This window comes from Lactuca serriola, chromosome 4, assembly GCF_051521515.1.
Source record: "Lactuca serriola cultivar US96UC23 chromosome 4, Lser_US96UC23_V15, whole genome shotgun sequence".
In the NCBI taxonomy this organism is placed as follows: domain Eukaryota; kingdom Viridiplantae; phylum Streptophyta; class Magnoliopsida; order Asterales; family Asteraceae; genus Lactuca; species Lactuca serriola.
In genome coordinates, this window is record NC_136411.1 from 263,612,786 (window position 1) to 263,626,611 (window position 13,826).

The window sequence follows — 13,826 nt, forward strand, 5'->3', positions numbered from 1 at the left end:
GAAAAGCCTTGGAGTATGCCTTGAAGTTCTCAAAATTGAGAGAGAAAGATGAGAGAGTTTGGAGTGTGATTCTTGGTGGAAAATGAGAGAATGAATGAAGTGTGAGGAGAGAGGATGGATGTTCCATCTCTAAGAACGTGGGAAATGGCTGGAAATCATGATAAAGTACATTGACATGATCTAGGTATGGTGGAAGGAGTGTGGTTGGTCATTGAGTGGGTGTGGGTGGTTGCTTGTGTCATAAACTAAAGAAAAGTCAACACTCCACCTCTTATACTTCACCCACTATTCTTGGATAAGATTTATCCTCAAAAATATGGAGCCTTATATGTTAAAATAAAGTTTTGGATGAAAATTCCGCATTAAAATAATTAAAAACGGGCCTAAAATGTAAAACTAGTCGAAAACTGGGAAGAAAAAGCTTTTCTGCGAGACCTCTCGGTCCTGGCCAAGTTTCGGTCCCTTCTGGTCATGGAGCGAAGGTAGGATGCCCCGAACTAGCCCGAAAGCGAAATGGAGCGAAAGGGGTAGGAGGCGAAGGCGAAGGTAGGGTTTGGTCAATGCGAGACTTCGGTCCGTGGGGTAGTTCGGTTCTAACAAGTTCGGTTCCTAAGAGGGGACTTTCGGCTCTAAGAAGGTTCGGCCCTATAGAGTGGGTTTCGGGTCCTTAAGCCTATTTTACTCGTTTTTACCCCGTTTCAAGCCGTTTTTGACCCGGTTAAGGGTCGGGATGGCCTGAAAGACTATAAAAAGTTTAAGGAACTTTTGAGAGAGATTTGGGAGAGATTTCACATACTTGGAGAGATTTCTCATACTTAGAGAGATTTGGGAGAGATTTCACATACGTGGAGAGATTTGGGAGAGATGTCTCATACTTAGAGAGATTTGGGAGAGATTTCACATACTTGGAGAGATTTCTCATACTTAGAGAGATTTTGAAGAGATTTCACATACGTGGAGAGATTTGGGAGAGATTTCACATACTTAGAGAGATTTCTCATACATAGAGAGATTTAGGAGAGATTTGAGAGAGATTCTAAATAGAGAGAGATAGACTGAAAACGATTGAGAGAGGTTTCATGTGTGACATTTGTGAGTGTCCGGCTTCGAAACACAAGGTCCGTAAACCCCATTAAGCCATGTTTAAGGGTCCTACACACTCCCGATGGGTATGCAACATTGTTTTATCGGTTTGGTTCATTACTTGCCACAGTTTTAGGTTAAAGAAATTTAGATACACGAACTTTTCAATTGATGATTTCTCATTAGAATAGCGAGTTGTATAGAAATTACCTAATGTAAGCCCTAGTACACAAGGGTTAATTGAGTTGATTGTTTTGACTTGTTAACTTTATTTGACTTTGACCTGACCAAAATTTGATGGTTGTCACAGTTGTGCACATTTAGTTTTTGGCGCCGTTGTCGGGGAACGGCTTATTTAATTATTGATTTATTTACTTTAAATTAACCGATCCTTTTTGTGGGGTAAAACCTGCAAAAAGTTATTTTTAGTTTAGTTTGTTTTCTTCCAATACCGAATTTACGACATGAGCTTTATTGGCTCACGACAAGAATCCAGTAATTTCCAGTTTTCTTTGTTTTTTTGTTTTAGTTCAGGTTTACGTTTTTATTTTTATTTATTTTATAGGAGTTCATGATCAGAGTTTCCAACACACCTTTGGTACCACCACTTGAAGATCGAGAGTCAGCCCTTCATTAAAAGCAGGATAAGAACGTGAAAGACGATCAAACACCAAAGAAGACACCCTTACAAGAGTTCGAGTCAATGTTCTCAAAGAAGTCGCAGAAGAAATGTAACACCGTAAAAATTAAAACAATTTTTCACATTTGAAAACACATTTTAATAAAACCATTCATTCATAAAATCTCATAACATCATGTTTTTAATTCACAAATGACTCCCAAGATCAAAATACATCCAATTCCATATGTGTGTACGAATCAAGCCGGCGCCTTCCCGTGGTCATCACTAGTACCTGAAACACATAACACTGAACATTGTAAGCATAAGCTTAGTGAGTTCACCAAAATACCACAATAATCACATAATAGCCACTCGAGGCTGTAACTCTGTTGACCCTCTGGTCAATGTATCTCAGTGGGGCCCTCCAGCCCCAACTCTCTGTGGGCCCTCTGGCCCTAACTCTAGGGACCTGAAAGTCCCAACTCTGTAACTCTGAATCATGCATATCACATATCACAATAAATCACAACACATAATAACATGCAATCACACTGGCATATAAATCTATAATACTCTGTCTCTTAACTCTGTTACCACACTAGGTAAAGTATAGTGAGAACACTCACCTCGGGTATCTCGGTAAATCTCTGACTCGGTAAATGCTGGCCTAGCCTCCGCTTAATCATATGAAAATAACACTCTATTTAATATAACTCTCAAAGGCTAGACTATGCTCTCTTTATGAAACTCTCAGAAGGGTAAAAGACCATTTTACCCCTCTCATAGCTCAAAGGCCCTACAATAGACCATACCCTAAAAGTCAACCAAAAGTCAACTCTCCGGGTTACGCTACACGTACCAGATGTGTACGTTGAGCGTACCCGGCTGCACCTCAGAATCAGGGAGCGCCTCCCAATACGCGACGCGTACTAGGAATTACGCTCGGCGTACTCCCCTGCTTCAGCCCTTTTTCTCTTGAGGTCTTAAACAGTTAAGACCTATGTCCATACTTTAGATCTGACCCCTTCTAAGCCCCTTAATCCATAAAGTTGATGACTTTAAGCCTTTGCATGGCTGAACAAGTCACTAACTCCCAAAATGATCCATCCTTCAACTCTAGAAGGCTTAAACACATGCATGACTCCAAAGTAACATCCAAGATGGGAACTTTATGGCTCTACATCACTAATAACACTGAAAAGGGACAGATCTCGGACCATAGAGCACTTTACACTCATAAAGTCTCCACCTTTGGGGTTTTTAGCCCTAAAAAGGACACATACAACAACAACCAAAAGAAGAGGAAAGTTTTGAACTTTATACCTCCAAGAGTAGCTCTTTCCTCTGTAGATCTCAGATCCCAAATGGCACCTCAAGCTTTAGCCTCCAAGATCTCCTTTCCTCCTTCTTCACCAAGCCACTAAAGCACCAACAAGCTCAAATCAACACTCTCACACACTAAGAACGATGGGGCTCTCTTTTAGGGTTTCACTCACTGATATGGAGGCTAAGGAATGAGCCATAACACCCTTTAAATAGTGCACAAGGAGGATTAGGGTTTTTGCACCTGAGCCGGGTACGCCCGACGTAACTCTAGGTACGCCCAGCGTACCTTGGCGACTCCGCGTCCAAATTAAGTGTGTGAGTACGCGCAACGTACCCCTCTGGTACGCCCAGCGTACTCACTTGCTATACATCCTCCACTCAAGGACTAAACATGACAATTCAATAAAGAACAAGGATGAAAGAAATGCACCTGAATCTCGGGGTGTTACAATTCTCCCCCACTAGAACTAGACTTCGCCCTCGAAGTCTCATTCCTCGAACAACTCTGGATGCTACCCTCGCATCTCCGACTCTGAATCCCAAGTCATCTCGGATCCCTTCCGATGTTGCCACTGAACCAAAACCAAAGGTACCTCCTTGTTCCTCAAAACCTTGATTTTCCGATCTCTGATTGCCACCGGTCTCTCAGCATAATTCAGGATCGCATCCACCTGAATATCCTCCAATGGTACCACTACCGACTCATCGGCTATACACTTCCGCAATTGCGACACGTGGAAAGTGTCATGGATCTGACCTAACTCTGCAGGTAGCCCCAACCGGTAGGCTACCCTGCCTACCCTTGCAATCACCCGAAAAGGACCGATATAACGGGGCCCCAACTTGCCCCTCTTCCTAAATCGGATCACTCCTTTCCAAGGAGAGACCTTCAGGAGTACAAAGTCGCCGACCTGGAACTCGAGCTCGGACCGACGCCTGTCCGTATAACTCTTCTGACGACTCTGAGCGGTGAATAACCTCTGTCTGACCTGCTGTATCTGCTCAGTCGTCTGCAGCACAATCTCTGTACTACCCATAACACACTGCCCGACCTCTCCCCAACAAATGGGGGTCTGACACCTCCTCCCATACAACAACTCAAAGGGTGGCATACCAATGCTCGAATGATGGCTGTTGTTGTAGGAAAACTCTGCCAAGGGCAAATACGTGTCCTAACTCCCCCCGAAATCCAACACACAAGCCCGGAGTATATCCTCGAGCGTCTGAATCGTCCGCTCACTCTGTCCATCAGTCTGGGGGTGATATGCGGTACTAAAATGCAGCCTAGTACCCAACTCCTCATGAAACTTCTTCCAGAATCTGGAAGTGAAACGCACATCTCGGTCTGAGACAATCGAGATCGGCACTCCATGCCGTGATACCACATCCCTCACGTACATCACTGCCAACTTCTCTGCGGATGAGCTCTCACTGATAGCAAGGAAGTCGGCGCTCTTTGTCAACCTGTCCACAATCACCAAAATTGCATCGACTCCCCTAGCAGTCCTTGTCAATTTGGTGATAAAATCCATGGTAATATGTTCCCACATCCATTCGGGAACCTCCAACGGCCGCAACTTACAATGCGGTCTCTGGTGCTCGGCCTTAACCCTACGGCAGGTTAAGCACCTCTCAACAAACCACACAACATCCCTCTTCATACATGGCCACCAATACTCCCTCTTATGGTCTAAATACATCTTAGTGGCTCTAGGATGGATCGAGAACTTCGACCGATGAGCCTCTTCCATCAAAATGGTACGCGTCCCTCCCACAAACGGTACCCAGATACGCCCCTGAAATGTCATAAGCCCCCGGCCATCGGTAACGAACTCCGATACCAACCCAACAACTCGCTCTTTCTTCTGCATCTCACGCTGCACAGCCTCAACCTGTACCCCACGAATGGCGTCCAACACCAGAGCTATCACGGTCAATCTCAAACACACATCTCGCAACGGGGTGCTCTCCGCCCTGCGGCTCAGAGCATCGGCTACAACATTAGCCTTGCCCGGGTGGTACAGGATCTCACAATCATAATCCTTGATCATGTCCAACCACCTCCTCTGTCGCATGTTTAGGTTGGGCTGATCCATCAAATACTTTAGGCTCTTATGGTCCGTGTATATCGTACACCGAACCCCGTACAGATAGTGACTCCAAATCTTGAGGGCGAACACCACTGCCCCCAACTCAAGATTGTGGGTGGGATACCTCGTCTCATGAGGCTTCAGCTGCCTCGATACGTATTCTATCACATGCCCTCTCTGCATCAGCACCGCTCCCAACCCCAAAATCGACGCATCACAATACACCACAATGTCCTCCATCCCCTCTGGGATGGCTAACACTGGGGCTTCACATAGCTTCTGGCGAAGCGTCTCAAAGGAGGTCTGCTGCTCTGGTCCCCATCAAAAAGCAACACCCTTCCGGGTTAACTTGGTGAGTGGCACGATGCTCTTGGAGAAATCCCTCATAAATCTCCGATAATAGCCTGCCAACCCCAAAAAACTCCTGATCTCGGACGGTGACCTCGGCACCTCCCAACTCATCACTGCCTCCACTTTGGCCGGGTCGACCAATATCCCCTTCTGTTTAACAAGGTGCCCTAGGAACTGGACCTCTCACAACCAGAAATCACACTTGGAGAATTTGGCGTAAAGCCTCTCCGATCTCAGTACTCCGAGGATCTCCCTCAAATGCTCGTCATGCTGCTCTCTGGATCTCGAATACACCAAAATATCGTCGATGAACACGATCATCGACCGATCCAACATCGGCCTGCACACTCTGTTCATGAGATCCATGAACACTGCCGGGGCATTGGTGAGTCCGAAAGGCATCACCACAAACTCATAATGCCCATAACGAGTCCTGAATGCTGTCTTCTGAATGTCCTCATCTCGTACCCTTACCTTATGATACCCCGACCTCAAATCGATCTTGGAGAACCAAGATGCTCCCTGCAACTGATCAAACAAATCATCGATCCTTGGCAATGGGTAATGGTTCTTGGCCGTCAGCTTGTTCAACTCCCGGTAATCAATGCACATCCGGTGTGAACCATCCTTCTTCTTGACAAAAAGGATAGGCGCTCCCCACGGCGAGCTGCTCGGCCGAATAAATCTCTTTCCCAACAGCTCCTGAAGCTGCGAGGATAACTCTTGCATCTCTGGAGGTGCAAGACGATAGGGCACCTTGGCAATGGGCGCGGCCCTCGGAACCAAATCGATACTAAAATCCACTTGCCTTACGGGAGGAACACCCGGCAACTCCTCTGGAAATACGTCCGGGAACTCACGCACTATCGGAACCTCCTCAACTGACCTCGGTCTCTCTGAATCAACCCGCGTATCCATCACATACGCCACAAAGCCCTTACAGCCCTGCTGTAGACACTGCCTCACTCTAGCGGCCGAACAAAATGCTGACCCAGAACGTGTACCCTCGCCGTACACCGTAAGAACTCCCCCACTAGGGTCTCCTATGGTCACCAGCTGCCGCTCGCAGTCGATAACCGCACCGAATCTGCTCAACCAGTCCATGCCCACAATGACACAGACATCACCCATCGCAATAGGAACCAAATCAATCGGGAACTCAACACCGAAAATCTCGAATACACACCCTCGGATCACCTCTATGGCATATATCACCCTCTCTTCAGCTATGGAAACTCTCAAAGGCCGACTCAACGCCTCACGACTAACACTGATATGCTGACTACAAGCCATAGATACAAAAGACCGACTCGCACTCGAGTCAAATAACACCAAGGTAGGTACAGAATTCATAAAAAAAGTACCTACGCATAACATAATATAAGCACAATATCTCAACATCAAAATAAATACACGAAAGAGTACATACCAGCCACGACATCGGGCGCTGCGGACCTCCTCCGCGGTCAACTGAAAGGCTCTCCCTCGTGCTCTCGGCGCCTCGGCCTTCACTGGCCGACTCTCGGTAGCTCTAATGGTGGCAGGGGCAGATCCCTGAGGTGCTCCCTATGCTGATCCCCGCAACTGCGGACACTCTACCTTCCGGTGTCCGGTCTGGTTGTAGTGAAAACATACTACAAACCCCTTGGGCAGTCCTTGGCCATAAGCCCCTTGTTGCCACATTTGTAGCAAGACCCTGCTCTGCACACTCCGTCGTGGCTCTTGCCGCACTTGCCACAAGTACGGCCCCTCTGGCTCCCTGATCTCGAATCGGCAGGCTTGGCCCGCTTGGCTACCGGTTGAGACTACACCGGTCGCCGATCCCTCCCCTGAGACTCAGCCTCCTCCTTAGCCTGAGTCTCCAGCTCTATCTCCCTCTTCCGGGCATTTTCCTAAAGCTCGGAAAATGTCCGGTACGTCGAGTTTGCCACGAACTCACGTATGTCCCTCCTCAGAATGCTCAAATATCGACTCATACGTGCCTGCTCGGAGGACACGTGCTCTGGGCAGAACATCGCCCGCTCATGAAACATCCTCGTGATCACCGTAACAGACTCAGTACCCTGCTTGAGGGTCAGAAACTCCTGGGCCAAACGCTCCCTCTCCACCTGGGGAACATACTCATCTCGGAACATAGCAGTGAACCTCTCCCAGGTCACTGTTGCAAGCTCAGCTGGCGTATAGTGCGCCATCACAAATTTCCACCAGTCCTTCGCTCCCAAGCGAAGCTAGTTCAGCGCGAACCGGACTCTCAAATGCTCAGGAGATGAGCAAGTAAGGAAACACCCCTCTATGTATGAAATCCATCTCATCGCCGTGATCGGGTCCTGAGTCCCGTCAAACTACGGTGGTTTTGTGTTGCTGAACTCTCGGAACAGCAACGCACCACTACCCTACAGCCTCGTCGCAGCTATAGCTGCAGTGGCTGCAGCAACAACAGCCTCAGAAAGAGCAGCGTACTTCTCATCAAATGTCTCTATCAACATGGTCTTGATAGACCCGAACATCTCTGGTATCTCTGCCCTGATGGCCGCAGCCACCTCCTCCTAGATGATCCTACGGATCTCCTCATCCCTCGTATCGCTGGTCCCTGATGCTTGGCGAGTCCCAATCATGATCTCTCTTTGAAATACAACATAAGAATAATATCAGGGACTCGCTCGAGTATACTCACACTCGAGTACTCCATCCTACTTGTTCCTTGGTACTCCAAAGATTCTTACTTGGACTGTGCACTGACCTGGTGTCTTCAGTAGTACGGGCCCAATACTACCGTCCACACCGCATCAGCATCCACCCCAAGTCCTCCTCTCAGAGTCCCAAGTCCCAAGCACTCTACTCTCTCTAATCATATGATACTCGCAAACAGATCTCTCACAATCTCCTCGCTGCTACCTAACCACTCTGAAATATTCATAGCAGCAAAACTCCTAGACTCAGGCATCACATATCAGGCCACTCTAGTCCTAATAAGAATACCTAGTCTACTCTAGCATGCATATCATAGCTCATCATATAACATAGCACATCATATCTCATAACACTTATAATAATGGTATTTTGGGAAATCACCGTTCGGGCGCTGGCTGTTCGTACACACGACTCTGCTTTGTTTGTCTCGCAAGTTCTTCTTTTGAAAACTTGTTTTATAAAATTTTTCTCAAATCCTCGGTTTGAGTTCAGATACGCCCGAAGGTGCACCCGAATCCCTCAAACCTAGACTCTGATACCAACTTGTACCACCGTAAAAATTAAAACAATTTTTCACATTTGAAAACACATTTTAATAAAACCATTCATTCATAAAATCTCATAACATCATGTTTTTAATTCACAAATGACTCCCAAGATCAAAATACATCCAATCCCATATGTGTGAACGAATCAAGTCGGCGCCTTCCCGCGGTCATCACTAGTACCTGAAACACATAACACTGAACACTGTAAGCATAAGCTTAGTGAGTTCCCCACAATACCACAATAATCACATAATGGCCACTCGAGGCTATAACTCTGTTGACCCTCTGGTCAATGTATCTCAGTGGGGCCCTCCAGCCCCAACTCTCTGTGGGCCCTCTGGCCCTAACTCTAGGGACCTGAAAGTCCCAACTCTGTAACTCTGAATCATGCATATCACATATCACAATAAATCACAACACATAATAACATGCAATCACACTGGCATATAAATCTATAATACTCTGTCTCTTAACTCTGTTACCACACTAGGTAAAGTATAGTGAGAACACTCACCTCGGGTATCTCGGTAAATCTCTGACTCGGTAAATGCTGGCCTAGCCTCCGCTTAATCATATGAAAATAACACTCTATTTAATATAACTCTCAAAGGCTAGACTATGCTCTCTTTATGAAACTCTTAGAAGGGTAAAAGACCATTTTACCCCTCTCATAGCTCAAAGGCCCTACAATAGACCATACCCTAAAAGTCAACCAAAAGTCAACTCTCCGGGTTACGCTACACGTACCAGATGTGTACGTTGAGCGTACCCGGCTGCACCTCAGAATCAGGGAGCGCCTCCCAATACGCGACGCGTACTAGGAATTACGCTCGGCGTACTCCCCTGCTTCAGCCCTTTTTCTCTTGAGGTCTTAAACAGTTAAGACCTATGTCCATACTTTAGATCTGACCCCTTCTAAGCCCCTTAATCCATAAAGTTGATGACTTTAAGCCTTTGCATGGCTGAACAAGTCACTAACTCCCAAAATGATCCATCCTTCAACTCTGGAAGGCTTAAACACATGCATGACTCCAAAGTAACATCCAAGATGGGAACTTTATGGCTCTACATCACTAATAACACTGAAAAGGGACAGATCTCGGACCATAGAGCACTTTACACTCATAAAGTCTCCACCTTTGGGGTTTTTAGCCCTAAAAAGGACACATACAACAACAACCAAAAGAAGAGGAAAGTTTTGAACTTTATACCTCCAAGAGTAGCTCTTTCCTCTGTAGATCTCAGATCCCAAATGGCACCTCAAGCTTTAGCCTCCAAGATCTCCTTTCCTCCTTCTTCACCAAGCCACTAAAGCACCAACAAGCTCAAATCAACACTCTCAGACACTAAGAATGATGGGGATCTCTTTTAGGGTTTCATTCACTAATATGGAGGCTAAGGAATAAGCCATAACACCCTTTAAATAGTGCACAAGGAGGATTAGGGTTTTTGCACCTGGGCCGGGTACGCCGGACGTAACTCTAGGTACGCCCAACGTACCTTGGCGACTCCGCATCCAAATTAAGCGCGTGAGTACGTGCATCATACCCCTCTGGTACGCCCAGCGTACTCACTTGCTATACATCCTCCACTCAAGGACTAAACATGACAATTCAATAAAGAAAAAGGATGAAAGAAATGCACCTACAAGAAAACGGGAGAATCGAGCTCATCTTCAAAGAAAAGAGCAAGATAGAAAGTTTGGATCCAATACCTAATCCGAACGAATCTGAATACGAGTCTGAGAACGAGTTTGGACTATATAAAAGAGAACCCGAAGATGAGCCAAGCAACGAAATGGCGAACATTGAAGAAATGTCAATGGGAGCTTACAAGAAGCGTATTCGAGAAGATGTTCGTCCGGGATTAGTACACCCCGCGATGACTACCACTGCCACATTCAGTTGAAGGGCCACATCCTTAATGCATTAAAGGATATTCTGTTTTATGGAAAGGATCATGAGGACGCTTTCAAACATCTAGATGAGGTCCACGACATTCCTGACTATTTCAAAGTCCTAAATGTTAATATAGATATTGTCTTGCTGAGGATGCTACCAGTTACTTTCAAAGGAGCTGCAAAAGACTGGTTGAAAGCACTCCCACCTGGTATAATCACTCCTTGGGCTCAAATGCGTGAGCAGTTTCTAGACCAATTTTGCCCACCATCCAAGATAGCAAAACTCAAGAAGGTATTAGCCAACTTTGAGCAACAACCGGGGTAGTCACTATATGAGGCATGGGAGCGTTACAAATGATTGTTAAGGAATTGTCGTCAACATGACCTTAATATTCAACAAGAGATGTCTATTTTCTATGATGGGGTCAATGTCATGACTAGCCAACTCCTTGATTCGCAAGGCCCTCTCACGAAGAAGAATCCTAACCAGATCAAGGTGCTAATTGAAGAGTTCATGAAGCATTCTCGTGAGTACCACAACCCAAGACAAGATGGAGTTAAAGGTAGTAGAGGTGCGCATTCTGAAGAGATGGCTGCTATGATGGTGATGTTGAATAATAAGGACCGGAGATTGACCCAAATGGACCAATCAATTCATGCAATAAGATTTGGATCTAAAAGGTGTAATGGTCCACACTTGACCAAGGATTACAACTTAGATGATAACGGGTATAAAAAGGGTCAAGTTTGCTACTCGAGTGAGGATAAATTTGATGAGGATTGGAGAAAACCAAAGAAAGAGTGGCTTCCATATGATAAGTACAATAAGCAAAAGGAAGAAAAATATAAGCAGACAGGTCGAGGCTTCTACCAAAAAGAGTAACCACCAGTTGAGAAGAAAGTAGACTTGGAAAATATTTTGACCCGATTTATGGAGGTCTCCGAGAAACGGCATGATGATACTGATGCAGTGCTAAAGGAACACATGAAAATGATGAAAGAACAACAAGCAATGATGATTGACCAGCAAGCCTTATTAAGAAATCATCAAGCATCGATTCATAATCTAGAAGTCCAAGTTGGTCAACTAACTACTTTGGTGAGCAACAAATTATCCACCTAATTTCCCGAAAAGAAGACTCATTCCCATGTAATGGTGATTGATACTGAAGAAGAGGCCATCTCTGAGTTCCTAGAAGCACTAGAGGTGGAACCAAAGCCATTTGGATCAAAGCCAAAGAAGTCAAAGATTCAAATCGAAAATGTTGCTGAAGTACCAGACTCACGACGTGAGCCCGATATGCTCATGTCGTGGGATAAGTCTGAACAGAAATTTTTTGTAAATGTTCTGGCTTATAAACCGCCTTTACCATTCCCGTATCGAGCTAATCCCAACCCACTGGAAAGGGAACATCTGGAGTTTATCAATCAAGTAAAGGGTATTCCTATTAATACTCCTTTTATTGAGTCACTATCTAAATTCCAGAATGTGCTAAGTTCCTTCAAAACCTTATAGACACTCATCAGCAATTAAAGAAGAACTCCAAAGTTATTCTTAGTGAAAAAAGCTCAAGAGTTGTATTGGGGGAAATACCTAAGAAGATGGGAGATCCTGGACGCCTCACTCTTCCATGTGATTGTGGAAACAGTTTGAAGACTTATGCTTTAGCCGATTATGGGGCTAGCATAAACTTGATTCCATATTCATTCTATCAAAAGCTAAATATTCAGAAAATGAAGGCTACAAAGATGACCATCCACATGGCCAATCGTTCGGTGACACACCCAAGGGGAATCGTAGAAGACATCCTTGTTAAAATTGGGAAATTTGTTTTCCTGGTTGACTTTGTGCTTATGGATATGAAGGAGGATGTAAATGTCTTAATCATTCTTGGTCGCCCTCTACTAAATACTACTAGGGCTTTAGTTGATGTTAGTGAATCCAAGCTCACATTGAGGGTTGGTAATGATGAGGAAGATTTTGGAATACAAGATTGATTTCAAGGAGATGATGTTGAAGAGGTGTTCAATATGGATAAAGATAATGATCTTGAAGAATTGGAAAAGCTCATGGAGGAAGAAATCAAGACAATTCACCAAGTCAAACGCACCAAACCGAGAGCATCCGTCACGTTATTCGTTTAAGTCATTACCCACAGAAAACCAACAACTTTCATGAGTGAGGAAAGCGATGAATTGTCGAGTGATGAAGACGAGGCTACTTCCAAGGAGACGAATCCGGTGGTGAAGGAAGAAAATATTCCTATGGAGCTTAATAAGAGTGATGAAAAATTAGAGACTAAAGGGATCAAATGCAAGCTCGATGTAGATAATGTAAAAGCTAAAAAAGAAAATTCAAAGAAGGCGTACATTAGATGAGTTCAAGCGTACAAGAGGCGATGGAAAGAACAGAAGGTGCAGCTGGTGGACTCCTCTAATAGCTCAATGTAGGAAGCATGGAGTCCGGCTCATGACTGCATCAAAAAGATGCGCTTCTCGGGAGGCAACCCGAGTTTGGTTTAGATTTTCTTTTCTTTTGAGTTTTTGCATTTTTATTTTTCTAGGAAAATCGATCATATCATCTACAACATTTTATGCATAATAAAACACTGAGTGTGGGGTCCCTAAAATTAAGTGGCAAAAATTATGAAATATAGTTAATGAAATATGGGATTTATTAGTAAATTATGTGCCAGAAAGTACTCATGACGTGAATCCTTTAGGACTCACGACGTGAGTAAAGGAAAACTTACGTAAATTTGTTAATTAGCCCAATACATGCTCTAGCCCATTAAGTATAAATTAGAATGGACCAATTTCCTAGCCCATTTGTTCATTATTTGAATGGCCCAACTTTTCAGTCCACGAGAACTCACGGCCTGAATCGTAGGAATTCACGACGTGAATGTTGAAAAGGTCACGGGACCAAAAATAAGAAACAGATTCCTTTGAGCAAACACATAGTTTATTCTTCACGAAGTGAGGCTCTCTTCTGGTCTCCCCATCTTACCAATTGCGGCTAATTCCAACTCTTAATCTCTTTTTGCTTATGTAATCTTCCAATTTAAGGTAATAATACTTAGTTCTCATGGATAATATTTCTTTAATAAGTTGCGTTTAGGGATAGGGTTTGGTAATTAGTGCATTCTTTATATGTTGTTGTATTGTGCTTAGATTTAACATATGAATAAACCCCATTGAAGTTTTTGGCCGAT

At 44.7% G+C, this 13,826-nt stretch overlaps 1 protein-coding gene and 1 non-coding gene across 2 annotated transcripts; one reads left to right on the top strand and one right to left on the bottom strand.

Annotated features, from left to right (window-relative positions):
• Positions 1–10,891: 10,891 nt before the first annotated feature.
• Positions 10,892–10,998, bottom strand: LOC145103620 (small nucleolar RNA R71). The gene has a single exon (XR_013706702.1). It is a non-coding gene; the product is annotated as a small nucleolar RNA R71 (small nucleolar RNA).
• A 766-nt stretch (positions 10,999–11,764) lies between these two features.
• On the top strand, positions 11,765–12,609 carry LOC145099326 (uncharacterized). The gene is made up of 2 exons (XM_079036910.1): positions 11,765–12,050; positions 12,098–12,609. The coding sequence occupies exons 1-2, from the start codon at positions 11,765–11,767 to the stop codon at positions 12,607–12,609; spliced, it is 798 nt and encodes a 265-aa protein (XP_078893036.1).
• Positions 12,610–13,826: the final 1,217 nt, after the last annotated feature.

Excerpts from the sequence above, each read along its gene's own strand:
- LOC145099326 (XM_079036910.1), top strand. The coding sequence starts at position 11,765 with ATGGTGATTGATACTGAAGAAGAGGCCATCTCTGAGTTCCTAGAAGCA. Across the intron at positions 12,051-12,097 it reads GTTTATCAATCAAGTAAAGG|AATGTGCTAAGTTCCTTCAA; the intron begins GTATTCCTATTA and ends TCTAAATTCCAG.